This window comes from Numida meleagris, chromosome 4 (genome assembly GCF_002078875.1).
Source record: "Numida meleagris isolate 19003 breed g44 Domestic line chromosome 4, NumMel1.0, whole genome shotgun sequence".
Classification (NCBI taxonomy): domain Eukaryota; kingdom Metazoa; phylum Chordata; class Aves; order Galliformes; family Numididae; genus Numida; species Numida meleagris.
Genome location: NC_034412.1, coordinates 85,128,188 through 85,145,791, shown reverse-complemented (window position 1 = coordinate 85,145,791; position 17,604 = coordinate 85,128,188). Strand labels below are relative to the sequence as shown.

The following is a 17,604-nucleotide window of genomic DNA, read 5'->3' as shown; positions in this document are numbered from 1 at the left end:
GAAAAAAAATACAATAGAAGTCCATAATAAGTTTATCTCTTCACTAAATGCTTGTTTGTCAGTTCATGAAAATGGCTTTGGACATATGTGAATAAAATTTATTTACAGCCCTGGGAAAACTGTGAGAAGTTCTTTCAATGCATTTCAAAAGCTTATGTTTTTTTCCCTTTTTTTTTAATATAGGCAAGGACATAAAAATAAAATGAATACACTCCCATTAATCTTTTCACTGTTTATTTTACAACAAATATTAATGTTACATAGAGATATTAAGTAGTTTGGTTAGAGTAATTGTTAGAGACTTTAATTTTTGCTTGAAATTCATTCCAAGTTACGCCATTTTCTTACTTTTTATTTTCCAAAGATAAAAAGTTGTTTTGATGACCACACAGATGTTGACCATATGATGGTGACAATGTTGACCATGTTGTTGACCATAACAAATATTTGATAAGCATATACAAATGACATACATTTGTATAAAAGTACAGACGTTTGCTGTACTTTGCTGATTATATCCTAGGTTCTTGTGATACCACCAGCACTCAACTGCTGCTCCAGTTGTGGCTGCCCATTCTTTGCAGTACCTTCACTCTCCTTTCCCACCCTCTGTCACTGCAGAGTGCTAGTGTCTGATGTTCAGCGTTTCCTTCAGTGATCACTACACCTTCCTCTGAATGAAGCAAAGCAGCAGGCTAAATGTTCAGAAGCACTACACCTTGGTTTAAAACTGAAATTAGGGAATATCATATCAGAATGACACTACACAGCAGCTGAGCATGGCTTGCCTGTTTTCCTACAATAACTTGTGGTTCCTAATGGTTGAAATGCCTGACTTCCACTGGGCACTGGCGTGGTTGCATTAGTATTGCCTGTGCAGGATTGTAAATTTGACTTTTGCATCTGATTCTTCTCTCCCTACAAAGGGCAAAGCAGCACAAGCTATTTTTTAATCTAATTTTTTGGCAGACATGGAGGAAACTAATGCCTCCTCATTGATGGTCACTAGTGGGAGTTTATTGCGATCCTGTTTTGATCACATTAGTATTTCTTCATATACATAATTATAGCGATATTACCTTTCCTCATCTGTTGGCAGAAAGAAGGGGAGGGAGGAAGAATAGGCATTGTGAGTTTGTATGCTTTTCTTTCTGAATATTGCTGGAAGTACTACAGTATGCTAGAGGAGTCCATGCCTCTAATTATGGATCACTTCAAATGCTACTTAAGTCCACACATAGTAACATTACTGACATGCAGCTCTTCATTAAAATAATAATAAAAAAGGAAATTATATTTTTCCATTAGACAATAGATTCCTCAGAGGTCTGAACTTGGCTTTTCCACTTAAAACAGATTCCAAATTCAGTTTACTGCTTGCAGATAACAAGATCTCTATCCCACTGAAACTACCCTCTTTATAATAGTTGAGTGGTCATCATTTCAGAGAGAGGCATACTCCCTTGCAGACCATTCAGAATATTTCCTGAAGACAGAAAAATAGTTAAGACCTTCCTACTTTTATCTCAGAAATGGTTAATCAAGAGATTTACTGTTTTTGTGTTTGTTTTTTAATCCCATGAGTCTGTTGCAAGGAAGTTACATGCCTTGGATGCTCTTTTGTTCTTCCATGAAGGGTTTAGCAAATCCATGGGGGCAACAGTATAAGCTTATGTGGAGATCTCTGATTGCATTCAGACAGCATGTGTTATTTTAAAAGGATTATTCCAGGCAGTATAATAGTGCAGCAGGGTACAACCCACAGTGCTAATTTGGAAACTTGCTGCTTGGAGTTTAACTAATATGTTCATGAAGCATTATCTGATTCCAGTTTCTGGGTCAGATGATTAATTTTATTGAACAGCTCTTAAACCTTTTGAGTGACTGGGGTCTTTCACCTTCAAGAAAGAATGACAAGCCTGACAGCCATCTATACATGCACGTGCTTCATAAAATCATAGAAGCCTTAGAGTTGGAAGGGACCTTTAAAGGCCATCTAGTCCAACTCCTCTGCAATGAGCAGGGACACCTGCAGCTAGATCAGGTTGTTCAAAGCCCCATCCAGCCTGGCCTTAAACATCTCCAGGGGCTTCCACCACATTTCTGGGCAACATGTTCCAGGTGCCTCACCAGCCTTATTGTGTGCTGATCACAACTGCTGTCCTTCCACTGTGCTCTATCTTTGACTATCCAGGTCAACTGCAGCATGCTGTTGCCATCGATACAAAGTTTGATGCCCATGGAACTTTAGGTGACACGACCTACAACTAACATTTTGATACAGTTGGTAACTGACACTTCATGAACCAGAAAGCTCATCATCTTTACCTAGTTTCTTAGCAGCAAAGTCAATTATTATGGTTTTGCATGGACAGGAAAGTTGTGGGTGCATTCATCAAGTACACTACTGAACTCCTGTTTAAAATATATGAAAAGTACAGAATATGTTAAAGAACATCATGACAGTAAAGTAAGCGGCCTTTTATTTTAACCTTTTACCTGACAGAAGAGCTGTGGTACTCAAGTTTCTTTTAACAACAAACCAGTGTACTGGGTTTGTGATGCCACGGAGAACTTCAACTACTAAACTACTGTATTCATCTCTTGTAGCTTTTTTTTTTTTTTAAAAAAAAACTTTCTCCTCCACAAATTATATGTTTAGCAGTCAATTGGTAACCTTAGCAGTCACAATAAATTGATGAGAAACCATCAGATAGCAGTAACATAGCATTACAAATTGTTTAAGACTGTTCTGTTTGTTGATTTTCTAAACAGCATAGTGTGTCTCCATAAGAAAGCATGCCTTATCGCTAGAATTGTCCTTTCTAAAATGTTGTGTTGGAAATGGAATGTCTTTGGATGAGTGAGAAAGATGGAAGTATTGTAGATTAGAAAATAATTGTTTAAAGTCGGTGGCCTTCTTGGTAAGTATAGCATCAGAATTTAAGCAGGGATTTTAATCACTGGAAACAAGAAAGCTTCAAAGGATGGTTACTTGTTTGTTGTACTCAGCACTCCACCGTATGGGTGCATTAGAGTAGTTCATTCTCCTTTCTCCCACTGAAAAAAGATCCTCCCACCCGGTACTCTAATCTGACTGCATCAGCACAGTGCAGTCAGAGTCCAACGTGAGTACTGGTTATAACTAATGACTACACAATACGGAGTCCCAATACATTACTTCATTTGGAAACTTTTAAAGCTGTAAAGCTCACCCTTATTAAGGAAATAAGAGAGCAAATATTAAACTTTTTGCGCAAGATAAGCAAAAAAAGGTATACTGTTCTATACATTGGGCTGTATTCACTGGTCACAAGATACCTGAATCAATATATTCAACATTAATCCCTTTCTTCTCCTGGTTTAGCTTTCAAGGAAAAAAAAACAAAAACCACAACAAGAATAAGCCCTTTAAGGTTCTTTTCTGCTCTGTCAGCCAAGAAAAGCAGCATATTGTGTTCCCCATTAGTTCTTTTTCAGGAAGTGTTATTTTATATTTAATACTAAATTTCACTTGGAACAGAGGAAGTTTCAGTGGTAACTGTTCTTGCATTTGATGAGATACAATTCCTTTTGCACCTGTATTCTCACGCTTTTACATTCTCACAGGCTGAAGCAACTCAAAGAACATTTTTTTTTTCATTTCTCTCTCCAATTTATTCTAGATGATGTGGAACTGCCATTTCTTCAAACAGATTGTATACTTTGATCTTCTGATTTGAGATTTTATATAGAAACTTCCCTCGATACTCCCACTCTGAGTTTACATCAGAAGCAAAACAACTGACTTTGTACAGAATTTGTTTTACAGTTCCTGAAATGACTTGAAAGAAACGATAACAGAAATTGTGTCTCTGTATGCCTACCCGCTAATCAGGTGGAATGCATTACTACTAAACAGCACTGAAATCCTAAGTGAGGCCTGATTACAAAATCAATCTCAGCTCTCGCATGCATTTGTTCTATTAGAAAGAAGGTGCTTTAAAACATACTGAGATATTGCTCTAAGGCAGCATGAATACAAAGAGAAGAGAATGCATGTGCATTGGTATCTGATAGGACGAGCAGACTAACGTGACCAGCAAGAAATACAAGGAAACTTGCATCTCATGTTCTCTTTTAGCCAATTAAAACAAATTAAAAAAATTTTTATCAAGAACTCAGAATACCACTACAAATTATTCTGTAAATAACCATTTCATTGGTCCATCTTTCAGTATTGGTTTCCCTCTTCTGAACAATCAGAGTAAATCTACACTTAAGCCTCAACATTTCATTTTTTGCTTTTATATTTTAACACTTCTTTCTCCTACTGGATATCAGAACTCCAGCCTAACAGTCTCCTCTTTCCACTAAAATGCATGAGGCACTTGATCCACATGAAAGCAGTGAAATCACTACATCTCATTTAGATGACAAACAATGAAAAATAACACCAGAAACTTGCCTGCATTGTAAATGGTTCAAGATATGTGAGTTTTACTCCTTTGATGTGTTCTTTGCAATAGCCATGTAACGAACTCTTAAGATTCAGACACTGAGTCATAAATAGGAAGCATGAAGTGCACTTTTATGTGCTTGATTTTCTGCCTTTCTGATGGCCTTTGATTCTTGATGATGAGAAAGAATTCAAGAAGGAATATTCAGCTGTTGACACTATACAGTACCCATGCATGACAAAAGCTGATGTTTTTTGTGGGTGAGACAGGGCCAGAATTCTCTCCTAGACTTTTATTGTTTTTTTGTTTTTTGTTTTTTTTAAACATGATTAAAGCAAGCGCTTCACTGGCTAAAGTCAATATATTGTACCAGCATTTTTGCCTTGGACTTCTAAATCATTTGCTAATGTAAAAACTTTTACTGAATTTACAGACATTTCTTACGCATACAGGTTTTTATTGATTCTTTTTTCCATCTATCCACTCTACCATTTACTATATTTTTATGGACTCTTTGTTCCTACAATTTCCCTATTCTATACCATGAAATCTGTTTCCTCTTCCTTTCTCACTCTCACTCCCCTGCCCTATGTTTGAAAATTCAGCTTTCTTGTGAAAGCTAAGCATTAGCACTGGACAAGTTCTCTATGAGAAGAAAAAAATATTAACTCTGTCTAAGTTGTATGCTTTTAAGAACCTGTTAATATTAAGCAGATTTGTCATAGTAGTACCAGGAATTGCACCAACATCTTCCAGCTAGAACTTCAAATTGAGATATTGCTGAATTTAGTTCTCATACTAACAAAGATCTTTCTTTCTCCTTTTCTCACTTTGTCAGTATAGCATTCTGTTGGCTCCCTCTAACCCAACTGTCCAATCAGGTTACCAAATCAATATATAAAAATTGATCTTACAGAAGAAGTAAGTAGTAATGGACTATGAAGGACAAACGAACAAAAAACACCTATTTAGGTACCTGAATGAAATTTGTAAGAACTTTGTTTCATGTTTACTTTTGCAGGACTCCTCAGAAAAACTTTCACAAAGAGCATGGGCTGAATTCCAAGCTATATTCATCAATGAGAAGTTCTATACTGTACATGGAATGAAATTTTTCTGTACTTTGCAATCTTGTAGCAGTGATGCCCACATGCCTAAGCAACTTTGTTTCATTGCCACCGGCAGTGAGGGCACTAGGCTAGGTCTGAAAAATAGATAATATGCTACCAGCAGCCTCAAAAAAATGCTAACCTCTATAAAGTGTCAAGTCTAAATAAAGCAATACTCCTAGAGTAAGCCATGTCAAGCCTAAATAGTGCAAAAAGTTCTGTGAATAACAAACTGGAATACTCAATACAACTGATACACAGTCTTTCCTATGTAAATTAGACCTGCCTTGATTATTCCAAAAAAAAAAAAACCAAAAAAACCTTAGGATGTTCCTAAGTGCAGTAAGTATGCAATTCTTGTCATAGTGTTACAAACATGCATGGCTGCACAGGCATTTTCCTCAGTGAGGACATCAGTTTCAGTAATTCACACGTGTTCCCTTTCCCACCCTCTCACATCTGGCCATTTCCTTTTGCATCTTTGCCATCCCCCTGCCTTTTTTTTTTTTTTTTTTTTTAAGGCTTTTAAAACCAGATCAAATCCTCAAACTGAGAGGTATTATATACCACTACTGGGGACTGAGTAGTCAAGAACAATTATAGCGGGAGCACTGCTGCCAAATGCTTTGTATCTTTAAACTGTAGTCTTGGGAAAACATTTTGAGAGCCATTATACTCCCTAAGAAAGTAAGTATAGTTAAGTGAAACTAAATTCAAGAAATGATTTAGGAGACAGAGTAGGAAGATTTACTTACCAGCTTCCAGGAGAATGGTTTGTCCAGATTTATTTCATGCCTCTTTTTACACATTTGAAAATTCAATCTGGAATGAACAAAGCTGTCTTATTATATATTCTTGATACCGATTATAGCACAAGGCAAGAGTCAAACACTGAAGCTACCTAAGATTTTTAAACAGGATAATCGAAGGTGTTGAAATAGTCTTTCATCAAAGAGACATTTCAGATTAAAGTGATGTCCTGGACCAGCCACTTTTTTGTATTTTGCACTGACAACTTTCAAGATGAAGAATAAGACAGATAAATCATATCACGTTATGTGGTTCTTTTTCATTTCTCTTAGATGCCTACTTCCCATTTTTAACTGCCTTTATCTTTTCTGCCTTTGTTTCCTTCATAAAGTTCAAATGTTTGCATGGTTATTGGTAGTGCATTCTTTGCATCAAACACACTTATGTCTACTGTTTCCTCCCTTAAGGGTTAGTTTAAGGCTGCACTGACATTTAATACTCAACTTTAGTTTGATAGTTTGTACATGTACAACATTCAGATCAGATTAAGTTTTAACCTTTGGTTGTTTTTCGTGTTTGTATTAAGTTATAACACCATGCGCTTTCAGTCCTTTGGTGATATTTTTTCCATTGTACCAAACTGAACAATTCCTCCAAATGCAGAATACACCTACACTATAGCCAACCTCCTTCAACTAAAAATGCTGTACCTAGATAAGTAATGAAGACAATGCCAGGCAAGCCTCTCGTGAACAAACAGCATTCAGGCTCATATAGCTACGAACTTTTGTAATGGGGAAAAATTTACAAATATTTGCTAGAATACTAGGAAACAAATTTAACTTTTTAAAAGTCAAATGGGAAATCTAATTCTGAAATACAGATGAAGCTAGACAAGGAAAAGGATAACACTTCTGTATTAAGAGTTACTTGTAAATCAACATTTAAACGTCAGTAAATGGGAAATACTCAAGTGAACACCGAAAAAACAAATTTAAATGTATGCAAGACTGGAAAATTCAGTTTTCATTTATAGCTGCAAAAACTTGAATGTTTAAAAACACTGAAATAACTTACAAAGCATTTTTTTATTTAAAAGAAAAAAAGGCGTAGGATGCAGTTTTCTGAAACTTTTACTTGAAAGAGCTAATTTTCCATAACATGCCCACAGTTTGGATGCTTTGTTGATTATGTTGTTGATTTTGTAGCAGCCTCAGATCAGCTCCTCATCATTATCCTTTAACAGATTAATAATGACTGAATCAGAGAAGCTCTGTGAAAAGACCACAGAAAACATCTTGGCTCTACAAACACTGAACATGAGTGGTCTAGGTTAAGGTCAAAAGTGAGTCAGGGAAGGGAAGCTCTTATTTCAGCTCTTTGCACAATGCCTACTCTGTAGGTAAACAGGAGTCTTCAGTTTAACAATACTAACAGATCTTAACCTTTTCAAGCATACATATTTATTTAATTACTACATTTAAATCAAAGATATTTCCTATGAATAGCTTTAGCAAAGAGAGTGCATGATTTCCTTTGTTTCATATTCAAGTTACCAGCATGAAAGCGAAGGCTGAGGTAATCATTTCACTCAAAGGAAGTAAAACAAAGAAACCTCTATTTCATTGCTAAGAAAGCTGAGATCAGAGGCTCCTACAAGCTGTTAACTTCAAAACAGTCAACTGAACTAAACAAAAAATAATCACCATAGTCATTAAGGTCCATGATGTGGTCAACCCTCATGTAAGACATGTTCTGCAGCAAATGAGGTAAGCAAATAAATAAATTTTTAAAAATGCATTTTTTTTTTTTACACTGAATTTACTCAAAAGTCAATGCAAAGTAATAAAGAATAATCAGAACCCTTGCATCATTCAACATGAGAAACCTCTATAAAACAGATGATAGGACATTTAGGAAAATATACTGTGTGAATCACTGTTAGCAGCCCCTTGGCTTAAGAGATAACATCTCCTGGTAGATGATACAATGCAGTACATCTGCATGCCAGGCTGAATGGCGAATAGAATCATAGAACAACCTAGGATGGAAGGGACCTCGAAAGATCATCAGGTTCAATCCTCTGTGGGAAAAGGGAGCCTAGGTGAGATTATCCAGCATCTTGCACAACTGCATCTTGAAAGTCTCCAATGATGGGAACTCCACCATGTCCCTGGGGAGGTTGTTTCAGTGACTGATTGTTATCATTAAAAAAAAAACAACCTGTCTTATATCAAGACAAAGCCTCTCCCAGTGCAGCTTGTACCCAGTGCCCCTTGCTTTACGCATGTTACCCCTTTGTGAAGGAAGTGCCTCCATCCTCTCTGTAGCCACCCTTTAAGTACTGAAATACCATGATGAAGTTCCCCCTAAGCCTTTACTTCTCCAGATTGAAAAGACCTAACTCTTTCAGCCTTTCCACACGGCCAGGTGTTCCAGCCCTTTGATCGTCTTCATGGCCCTCCTCTGGACCCTCTCCAGTCTGCCCACATCTTTATTGAACTGGGAAACCACAACTGGACTCCAGGTGCAGACTGACAAGCACTGAGTGGGATGATTACAACTCTATATCTACTAGTAATGCCCCTGTAGGTAGAGCCTAGGATCTATTACGTCAATACACGTGCAGGACCTTGCATCTGTTAAATGTACACCTAGATCAGTGTAAGTAATGAAGCCTAATTTCCTTTAACACTGCAATTATTGCCCCCAAGTCCCTAATCATCACTCCTGTGCCTTGCTTCACTCTTACTCTGGGCAGGACGTAGAACACCCAGAAGACAAGTACATGCTGATGAGCTAGTAGAGACATGCTACTCCACCTGAGGATTCACACAAATGAAGAGGAAGTGTTATTTTTCTTCCAGTTACAAAATGCGCAGATTAAGCCAAATTCACTGTTGCTTCAGCACCTACAACTCAAACCAAATATAAGAAAAATTGTTAATGTATTGAAAAACTTGGTCATAACTACTTCTAGGGTTATCATTACATGACTTACATCAGTGCAAGTCTACTGAGTTGTAAAGCTGCTCTAGCACTGTACTGAATTAGGCTATATCTGCAGAAGACCTATTATTTCTTAAAGATTTCTTCCACTTTTTTTTTCCACTTCAGAAGGTATCTGATAAGGTCATTAGTTAACCAAGAAGTTTAGAAGTGCTTAAGAATAGTACTCTGTGCAGATCAGAGCATGACTTGCTTGTATCCTAATGTTAATTTCTACCCTTATAATGTCCTGAACTTTTTAAGCTTTACCAATAAAACAGACAATTATTAATCACTGCATTCTTCTTGCTTTTCCTGTTTTCTGAACATGAAACTACAGAGAAAATATCTGCAAAACATTTATGCTGAAGAATGCATGTGGTATTGTGAAAACTTATTTTTCATACTCACCGATTTCATGCAAAATACCGTTTACCTTCTAAAAGGGAAAGTAAAATCAGAGAATGAAACATTTACGTTCTGAATTTCAATTTATATACAGCTAGAAGGACAGTAAATCTGCTTTTGTTAATTAGAACATATACTAAAATTATTTTTTCTTCAGTGTATTTCATAAGGATCTCAGCCTTTATGGAATAGCTCTCCGAGCTTTTTATTTGAGTCCTGTGCTACCTAAATCAGAACGATTAAGGCTCGAAAAGACCTCTAAGATCACCTAGTCCAGCCATCAGCCCCTCCCCACCATGCCCTCTAATCCATGTCCCTCAGTGCCACATCTACACATTTCTTGAACACCTCCAGGGACCGTGACTCCACCATCTCCTTGGGCAGCCCTTTGCAGTGCCTCACCAGTCTTCTGGAGAAGAGATTTTTACAAATATCCAGCCTGAACCTCCCCTGCCACAACACAAAGTCATTTTCTCTTCATCCTATCGCTGTCACCTGGGAAAAGATACCAATCCCCATCTCACCACAACCTCCTTTCAGACAGTAGTACAGCGCAATAAGGGCTCCCCCAAGCCTTCCCCTTCTCCAGACTGCAGGATCCCAGTTCCACATGGTCTGCAAAATATGAACAGTAAAATATTTATATGCTACCCAACCTCTGCCTATTTTTCTTATTTTATCAAAATAGGTAAAAAATAAGTCTCATTTCTCCACTTGGATTTACATAGCACTGTTTGCCATTTTCAGTGAAAATCGGCATCATTCACAACGCGATTAATTTGTAATATATTGCCAGACCATTATCAGAGTCAATATTTGCTACAGCCACACTCATGAGACAAATTTTCATCACTTTTCTTTAGGGATGAATAATACAAAGTCTTATTTTATCAAATGAGCATTAATTTACGAATCCAAGAAGGCAATCACCTGGGTGAAACAGGCAAGAAGCTATACCCAGAACTGGTACGCAGAGCTAGGTATGTTCCTGATAATACTGCATGGCGGATCCTCCTGGGTGCAGAACCGTACTGAGCCACCGCTCAGTCTGGTGGGCTTACACAGCTGAAAGGGTTGGCTCTACGAGGCGAAGCACGGTGCATCACCCCCTCTGGAGAAGGAACAGCCATTGAACCAGTGAGTAACCAGCTAACCGCGACGCCCCGCACACACCGCAGGTTATGCCCACCGCAGCGGCTCCACGCGTTGAGGGTGCCGCCCTTCCGCCCTCCCCGCCCCGCCCGCGTCACTGCCGGAGCGGCCCAAGATGGAGCCTCTCCCCAGGCTCAGGCGCCATTTGCGGCAAGGAGCAGAGCCCCCAAGTGCGTTGCTGCAGCCACTGTTCCGGGGTGGCAGGACAGCCGGTGGGTGGTGCCGGGAAATCCGCGCCCGCCCCCGGCGGGAGGACCGCGGATGGGGGGTGGTGGAGCGGCACTGGCAGCGCCAGGAGGGGCTGGGGATGTGGGTGCTGTGCTGTGCGGCTCTTGCTGGAGCAGGGGGAGAGGTCGGGCGCGCTCGGGGATGTTCGGGAGCGCCTGGAACCTCACCCCCACGGCCTGGTAGCCCTGCCCTCCTGCTTGCCCTCGGCTGTAAGATAGAGGTGCTGCCGGTGTGTCCGCAGAGCTGCTGACGGTGACGGTGCTGAAGTGCTCCCAGCAGAGGTCTGAGCGCCTGTAGGACGCTCAGCCGGTGGCAGTGCTCCCGGCGGGTGCAGGGCTAGTGTGCGTGAGGCTGCTGAAGGCACACAAACCACCTGTAACGATAAGTGCAGTGTATGAAACACCACGTACACCTGTACCTCAACAGGTACCTCTGTTCCATTGCTTTTGCCCAGCTAAATGGGCAGCCTGATTTAGCTGTGCATGTCCCTGTTCACTGCGGGGGAGTTGGACTAGATGACTTTTGAAGGTCCCTTCCATCTCTAAGGATTCTGTGATTCTATAATGACAATGCACTTAATGATTGACTTTGGTAGTATCATTACGTTTATGTTTACAGAAGAGACTACAGCTGTAGAGAAGAAAAAGAAGCCCTCTCCCAGACTCAACATTCATTCTGCATTCTGGATTTTGGCTTCTATTGCTGTGACATATTACTTTGATTTTTTTAAATCTGTTAAAGAAACAATTCAAGGAGATAGGTAAGATGGCTTACAAAGATTTCTTACGAAGAAAAGTTGTGTTTTCATCTTAGAATTACATTCAGATTGTTACATCTAAACTTTGCATTTTGAATCTTGGATGAACAAGATCTACAGTAGGAGCGGAGAGAGCTGGGACTGTTCAGCCTGGCGAGTAGAAGGAGAGGAGGGGGGGAACAAATACCTGAAGGCAGGGTGCAAAGAAGATGGAGCCAAATACTTTTCAGTGATGCCCCAAATTGAAATGAAGAGGTTCCATCTGAGCATCAGGAAAACACTTCTTTATTGTGCACTGGAACAGGCTGCCCAGAAAGGCTGTGAAGTCTCTGTCCTTGGAAATATTGCAGAAAAGCCGCCTGGGTATAATCCTGGGCAACCAGCTATGGGTGGCCATGCTTGAACATGGGGACTGGAACAGATGAGAACAGATGAACACCTGAATCCTTTTTTTTTTTTTTTTCAGGCTTGACTGAACCACTTGTGTACATGTAAAATGTGTTCTAGTAACAGTATATTTTACTATGGTACCTTCAAATTTATGCTTAAATACAAAAAAAACACTGCCTATTTTGTTGAAAGTGTTGGGGTTTTGATTTTAATTAAAAAAAGAAAGCTGAAATTAATCTCTAAACATCAGAAGAAAGGTTTTTTTTTCCTCTTGTTCTCTAGATATCTATTGAGTAGACCAGAAAAAGAGGAATAATTGCTGTGAAGTAGAATAGAAAGTATTCCTCAGAATTATATCTTTTTCCTGAAGTTAATTCTCAGTGGGGTTGATGGATGTTAAATATTTTCGGATAGCTTCACCTGGAGGTGCTTTTTGAACAGGAGTGATGTATTGTGAAATTAAACTCTAGTAGTTATGCAAGTGTTTTGTAGAAGAAATTTAAGGAAAACATTTGAGCAGTTTTAGGCTGATCTGTAAATTTAACAGGTATTGCCTGTTCTTTTTCTGGAATAGAATGACGAGTAATACGTGAACAGAAATGTTACTATACTTAACATGTTTTTCCCCTCTACTACAGTTGGTGGTTTGCCTCTGGCAGCTGTTTGTTGGCTGCGTGTTTATCTGTTGCCTTTTACTGCATAGTATATCTTGAGTGGTATCGTGGAATTGAGGACTACGATGTTCAGTATCCTGTACTGATACCTGTCACAACTGTCACTTTTATTGCAGCAGCAATTTGGTAAGTTGAAACACATGAATACAGACTTCTGCTAAACTATGCTGTTCAAACTGTTATTAGTGGGCTCATTTTTTCAGAAGTATCATTTCTCTGACTGCTGATTGTATTGGTGATAGTATAGCATGATTTCTTCTGTTTTAAGCATTCATTCACAAGGCAAAATTTGTAGCAGTTGAAGCTGTTATTAAAAAGCTTAACTTTAGATATACAGGATCTTTTCTGAATGAAGAAAGTTTAGAATTAGTCAGATCCATAATCCTTGTAAATCATTTGTAAAATAAATTTCCTTGCTGTCCCCTTCTCTTAATTCATTTTCAAATCCACTTGACTATAAGTATAAATTAAGTCTTTTTTGTTCCTCAGATATTGTGCTTGCCCATGGAAAAATCAAGAATATTTCTTATAGCTTTTACTTTCATAATTTCTGTGCATCTTCACTCTTGATGGGTCTAAGTGGCTTTATTTAGCATAAAACAAATCTGCAGGAGTTACTGAAGTTACAGGATGAGATGTCAGTAAATAAGCAGTAAACTAAACTATCAATTTTATAAGTGTGTGCTTTTTTTGCCTTTTTTTTTTTTAACTTTGAAGTTGTAAAGAAATAAGTATTTTTCAGGTTAAGTTGTTTGAATTTCATTTCTTCTTGTGCTGTGATTTACTTCTGTGCCTGGCATTTCTACAACATGACAGTTGAACTTATCTAAAGCTTTCTTCTTTTATTCCCAGTTTCAACATTGCCTTATGGCCAGTCTGGTCGTTTATCACACCTGTATTGTTGTTCATTCAGTTTATGGGTGTTGTGATGCTTGTGTCCCTCCTAGGATAAGTCATTCAGGTAAATAATTGAGTTGTTTAAGCACACAGAAGTATTTAGCTTGTTGCATGAGTTGCTTTGTTATACAAACCATTTAAGGATTCTTTCTTTACGTTTTATGTACAGCTTTAGAATGTTAAAATTTTGTGGCAAATGGAGTTACCTGAGCATATGCAAGTATCTTTAAGGGAAGAATACCCTTTTCTTATTCTGAAAGATTCTGTCTTAGACAGTAAAAAGAAGAGATGAGTGAAAGTGGATGATTTGGGGGCGTATGGGCCAAATACTTGCAGCTTCTGTCCAGTCTGGGAAAACTTGTTAGGGAATTTGCTTGACATGATAGTAAAGGGGAGAAGCTTCTAAATGCTTCTCTCCCTCTCTTTTTAAACTCAGATTCTTTGTGTTGTCTTTATCGCTGAGTATGCTGCTTTGATTTTTGTGGTGAACAGTCTGGTTCTTGGGTCTTCCTAAAGAACAACGTTTTTAAGGCACAACCAGATAATTTCTTGACTTGAAAAATTCTTTCTCAACAACCATCATGTTGAAAAGGGCTTTTCAGTTTTCTGTTGATACTCTATTCAAATGAATCCTGTGCAAATCAAAAAACTTAATAAGGAAGACATTAAAGACAGCTCAGTAAGTAGAGTGAGAAATGTTCCCCAGATCACAGCTGTATCATCCAGTGAGGTGATTCCTTCAGAACTGCTTTAATTTATTATGGGAGCTTGAGTCACATTTGCTAATACAAAATTCTTCAATGCACCTTTGTTCCTTCTGTCATTAACAATGTTCTGTTTAAGCCTCAGAAAGGTGGGGAAAGAGCGCATTGTGATCTGTTAGAGCTTTGCTCATATTAATAGACTAAAACAACCATACTGCTTTAATTTCTACTTAGAGGTAGAAAGTAAGAAGTACAAGTGAATTGCAGATATTCTGAACAGCTAAATCTTATAGAAAACATCCTGGTTTTCTCTATGAATAGCCAGGCAAATTATTTTATACAGTATATTATTACTTGATGACGTAAAATCATCCAACTAATGAATATCAAATTAGTACAGGGTACAGCCTGTGTGGTATATACAGCCTTATAGTGTCTGCATATATATATATATACATATAAAAAATAAATATATATAATTGTTATATATATAAATTGTATATATATATATATAACATTTGACTCATTTTTTCTTTTCTTCCAGCTTCGTGTGAAGAATTCAAGTAACAATTATCCTACAAAGTGGGTGTTGCTTAAGTTGCATTCCAGACTTCTGATTACTAAGCTACCTGATTTTATAAATGAAACTGACATTTCAACCGTGGTTCAACCAGTGGCTGCAAGAAAGCAGATGATTAGTGAATAATTGAAAGATAGATTTTGTCTTAGTAACATAATGCATTTCATGCTTTCTTTGTAACAACATTATAAAACTGACTTATTAGTCATTCACCTAGTCTTAAATCCCATCTGGGGACTCCAGAGGTCACTTAGTCCAACTTCCTGCTTAAAGCAGGTTGATTGGTTTGAAAATAAGTGATGCTTAAATTTAAGTGTTTAGGGTTTTTAATATGTTATTTTTACATTCAAATTGATAGCTGAAATACTAATATTTGGAAACTGAGCATGTAAACTTGTGCCTAGATGACAACAGAGGAGACATTTATTTATCTACTAAATTTATAATGTTAAGTGTAATGTTAATGTTAATGTTACGTGTGTTATAATGAAGGAAATATTTCATTGATCTAACCCCTTGACTTCAAATCTGTTAGTATTCAAAAAAAGATGTGGATCTGAGTAAGGGTCTAGAAAGCTGATTGAAATTTACATCATTGATAATCTGACAGTGCCAACAATGAAATAAATGGATTACGCTTGTACTGACATAATTTGTCTACAGCCAAAGGCAGGTTATCAAGCTGTGAGTAACCGGCAATACGATGAACAATAGGAACATTACACAAGAAATTAAGAGCACGAAGAAAGTTATTTTGATTATGCACGATGTTTTAATATTCAGGATGTTTTTATTCAAAAAAGGAACTTTAAAGAATTAAAAGTGCCTGTTAATAGAATTGGCACTTTTCCTTCCTCAGCAATAGAGGTCAATATTAAATTAAAAGCCATTAACCATACATATCTGAGAAAATAAAATAACATTGTCAATTTGTTCACCTTGGCTGTGATACTTAAGTATCTGGGCACCATCTAGCTTCCAGACCATTTTATATATGTCATTGTGTTAAATACATTTTGTGGAAGATAGGAGAATATAAAAGCTGGGTGTTGAAACTTGCTTAAGTTTACTCTTTGTGGTTGTTGCTTGAAGTCTGGACAGTTAGAGGAGCCTATGTTTGTTATTCTGACTTTCAGATTCACACCATTGCTGAAAACACAATGTGTGAAATGTTTAGTAATGAAAAATGTAGACATCTGAAGTTACTGCTGTTTCATTGAAGAAAAATGTTGCTGTCAGTATCATTGCATAGGATCAGTCAAACCAAAATAAAATACATCTAGTACTAAGTAGCTTGTAGAGTTAACAGCTTGATTTAAAAAAAAAAACAAAACAAATATTTGAGTTTTCAAAAATAATTTTACTTACAAGATCTTAAAATCTTCATCTTTTAACAAATTCCAACAATTTTATGTCTGCATACACATGTGCATTGAGTTACTTTGTTCGCTGTGATATTTAAATGCACTGTTGCTCAGGGATGGTCATTGTATTTTTATTTATCAACTACATAAATGATCTGGGTGCTTTAAGTTGCTTTGTCCTCTTGAATTAATATTTGCTACTTGTTTGTTTCAAATGTATTCTTCTGGACATCCTAATAAACTTTGTATAAAAGTGATCAATTGTTGGTCAGTACTCAGTTGTTTAACCATCTGATTCCACTGTTCTTGGGTCCGTCAACCCACCGTTTTGCCTGTGTTTGTCTTTCATGACCTCTCAGCTGGGTTAATTGAGTGTGTAATACCAGTTTGTATGACTTGGTAGAGGTATTTGCCCTCTGACTACTTTGTTGTCTTCTGAAAACTCCAGGTGGAGAGATAAGCTTACTGCACAAAAGTCTTGCAAAGTCTTCTGGTAACAGTTTTGAGTATCAAATGCAATACTCATATCCTTGTATGCTCAAAAGCAAGTAGTGGTGAATCTGGTAAGAATATTAGATTATGTTTGCTGTAATTAACAATCTGACAAAATCTTGCTGCTGCTTCCGGTTCTGTCAACTCCTTGCTTTCATTATTTTCCTTCTACCAAATCAAGAACTTAGGGCAAGAGATCAGAGATATCTTAATAGTTTCCTGAAAACAATGATTAGGTTGCCAAAAACCTTACTTGTACTAAAGCTTGAATATATTTGCTGGCTTCAAACCACGGTAGATTTTTTATTTTTTGTCCATTTTCACTGATTTCATTTCTGGCTGAGAATGTGTGCCAGTACCAAACAGCTCTTCTTCACAGGTAAAAAGAGATGCTGTAGAATCACCTTAAAAGAAACAGAAGTTAAATATCCCAGTCACAGGTAGAAGCTCTGTAAAATGGAAGCACCTTCCTTCCTTTTCTTTAGGGGTAACAATTGCATAAGATACAAAGTAGGACACAGCATTTCTACAAGCTTCAGAAAAGGATGAGTGTAGCACTGAGCTGGAGGTGATGGAAGGCTGAAGTGTTTGTTACCAGAAATGTACTTCATTACTTTTGTGCTTCAGAAGAGGAGAAGCTTAAAACCTCATTAAGTTTTGCTAGTGGGAGTA

General features: G+C 37.6%; 1 protein-coding gene and 1 long non-coding RNA gene across 5 annotated transcripts; one reads left to right on the top strand and one right to left on the bottom strand.

Annotated features, from left to right (window-relative positions):
* On the bottom strand, positions 218–11,686 carry LOC110398731. Of its 4 annotated transcripts, XR_002438580.1 has the most exons (4): positions 10,625–10,766; positions 8,005–10,309; positions 6,304–6,370; positions 218–730 (listed from the first exon to the last, which is right to left on the bottom strand). It is a non-coding gene; the product is annotated as an uncharacterized LOC110398731 (long non-coding RNA). The 4 variants fall into 4 exon arrangements; XR_002438579.1 differs by having other exon boundaries at positions 6,304–10,309; XR_002438578.1 differs by lacking the exon at positions 218–730 and adding an exon at positions 11,242–11,686 and having other exon boundaries at positions 2,632–10,309; positions 10,625–10,805.
* On the top strand, positions 10,906–16,697 carry TMEM128 (transmembrane protein 128). Its single transcript, XM_021396644.1, has 5 exons — positions 10,906–11,058; positions 11,693–11,834; positions 12,860–13,021; positions 13,748–13,856; positions 15,041–16,697. The coding sequence occupies exons 1-4, from the start codon at positions 10,962–10,964 to the stop codon at positions 13,845–13,847; spliced, it is 501 nt and encodes a 166-aa protein (XP_021252319.1). The 5' UTR covers positions 10,906–10,961; the 3' UTR covers positions 13,848–13,856; positions 15,041–16,697.

Excerpts from the sequence above, each read along its gene's own strand:
- TMEM128 (XM_021396644.1), top strand. The coding sequence starts at position 10,962 with ATGGAGCCTCTCCCCAGGCTCAGGCGCCATTTGCGGCAAGGAGCAGAG. Across the intron at positions 11,059-11,692 it reads CCGGGGTGGCAGGACAGCCG|AAGAGACTACAGCTGTAGAG; the intron begins GTGGGTGGTGCC and ends TTATGTTTACAG. Across the intron at positions 11,835-12,859 it reads GAAACAATTCAAGGAGATAG|TTGGTGGTTTGCCTCTGGCA; the intron begins GTAAGATGGCTT and ends CCTCTACTACAG.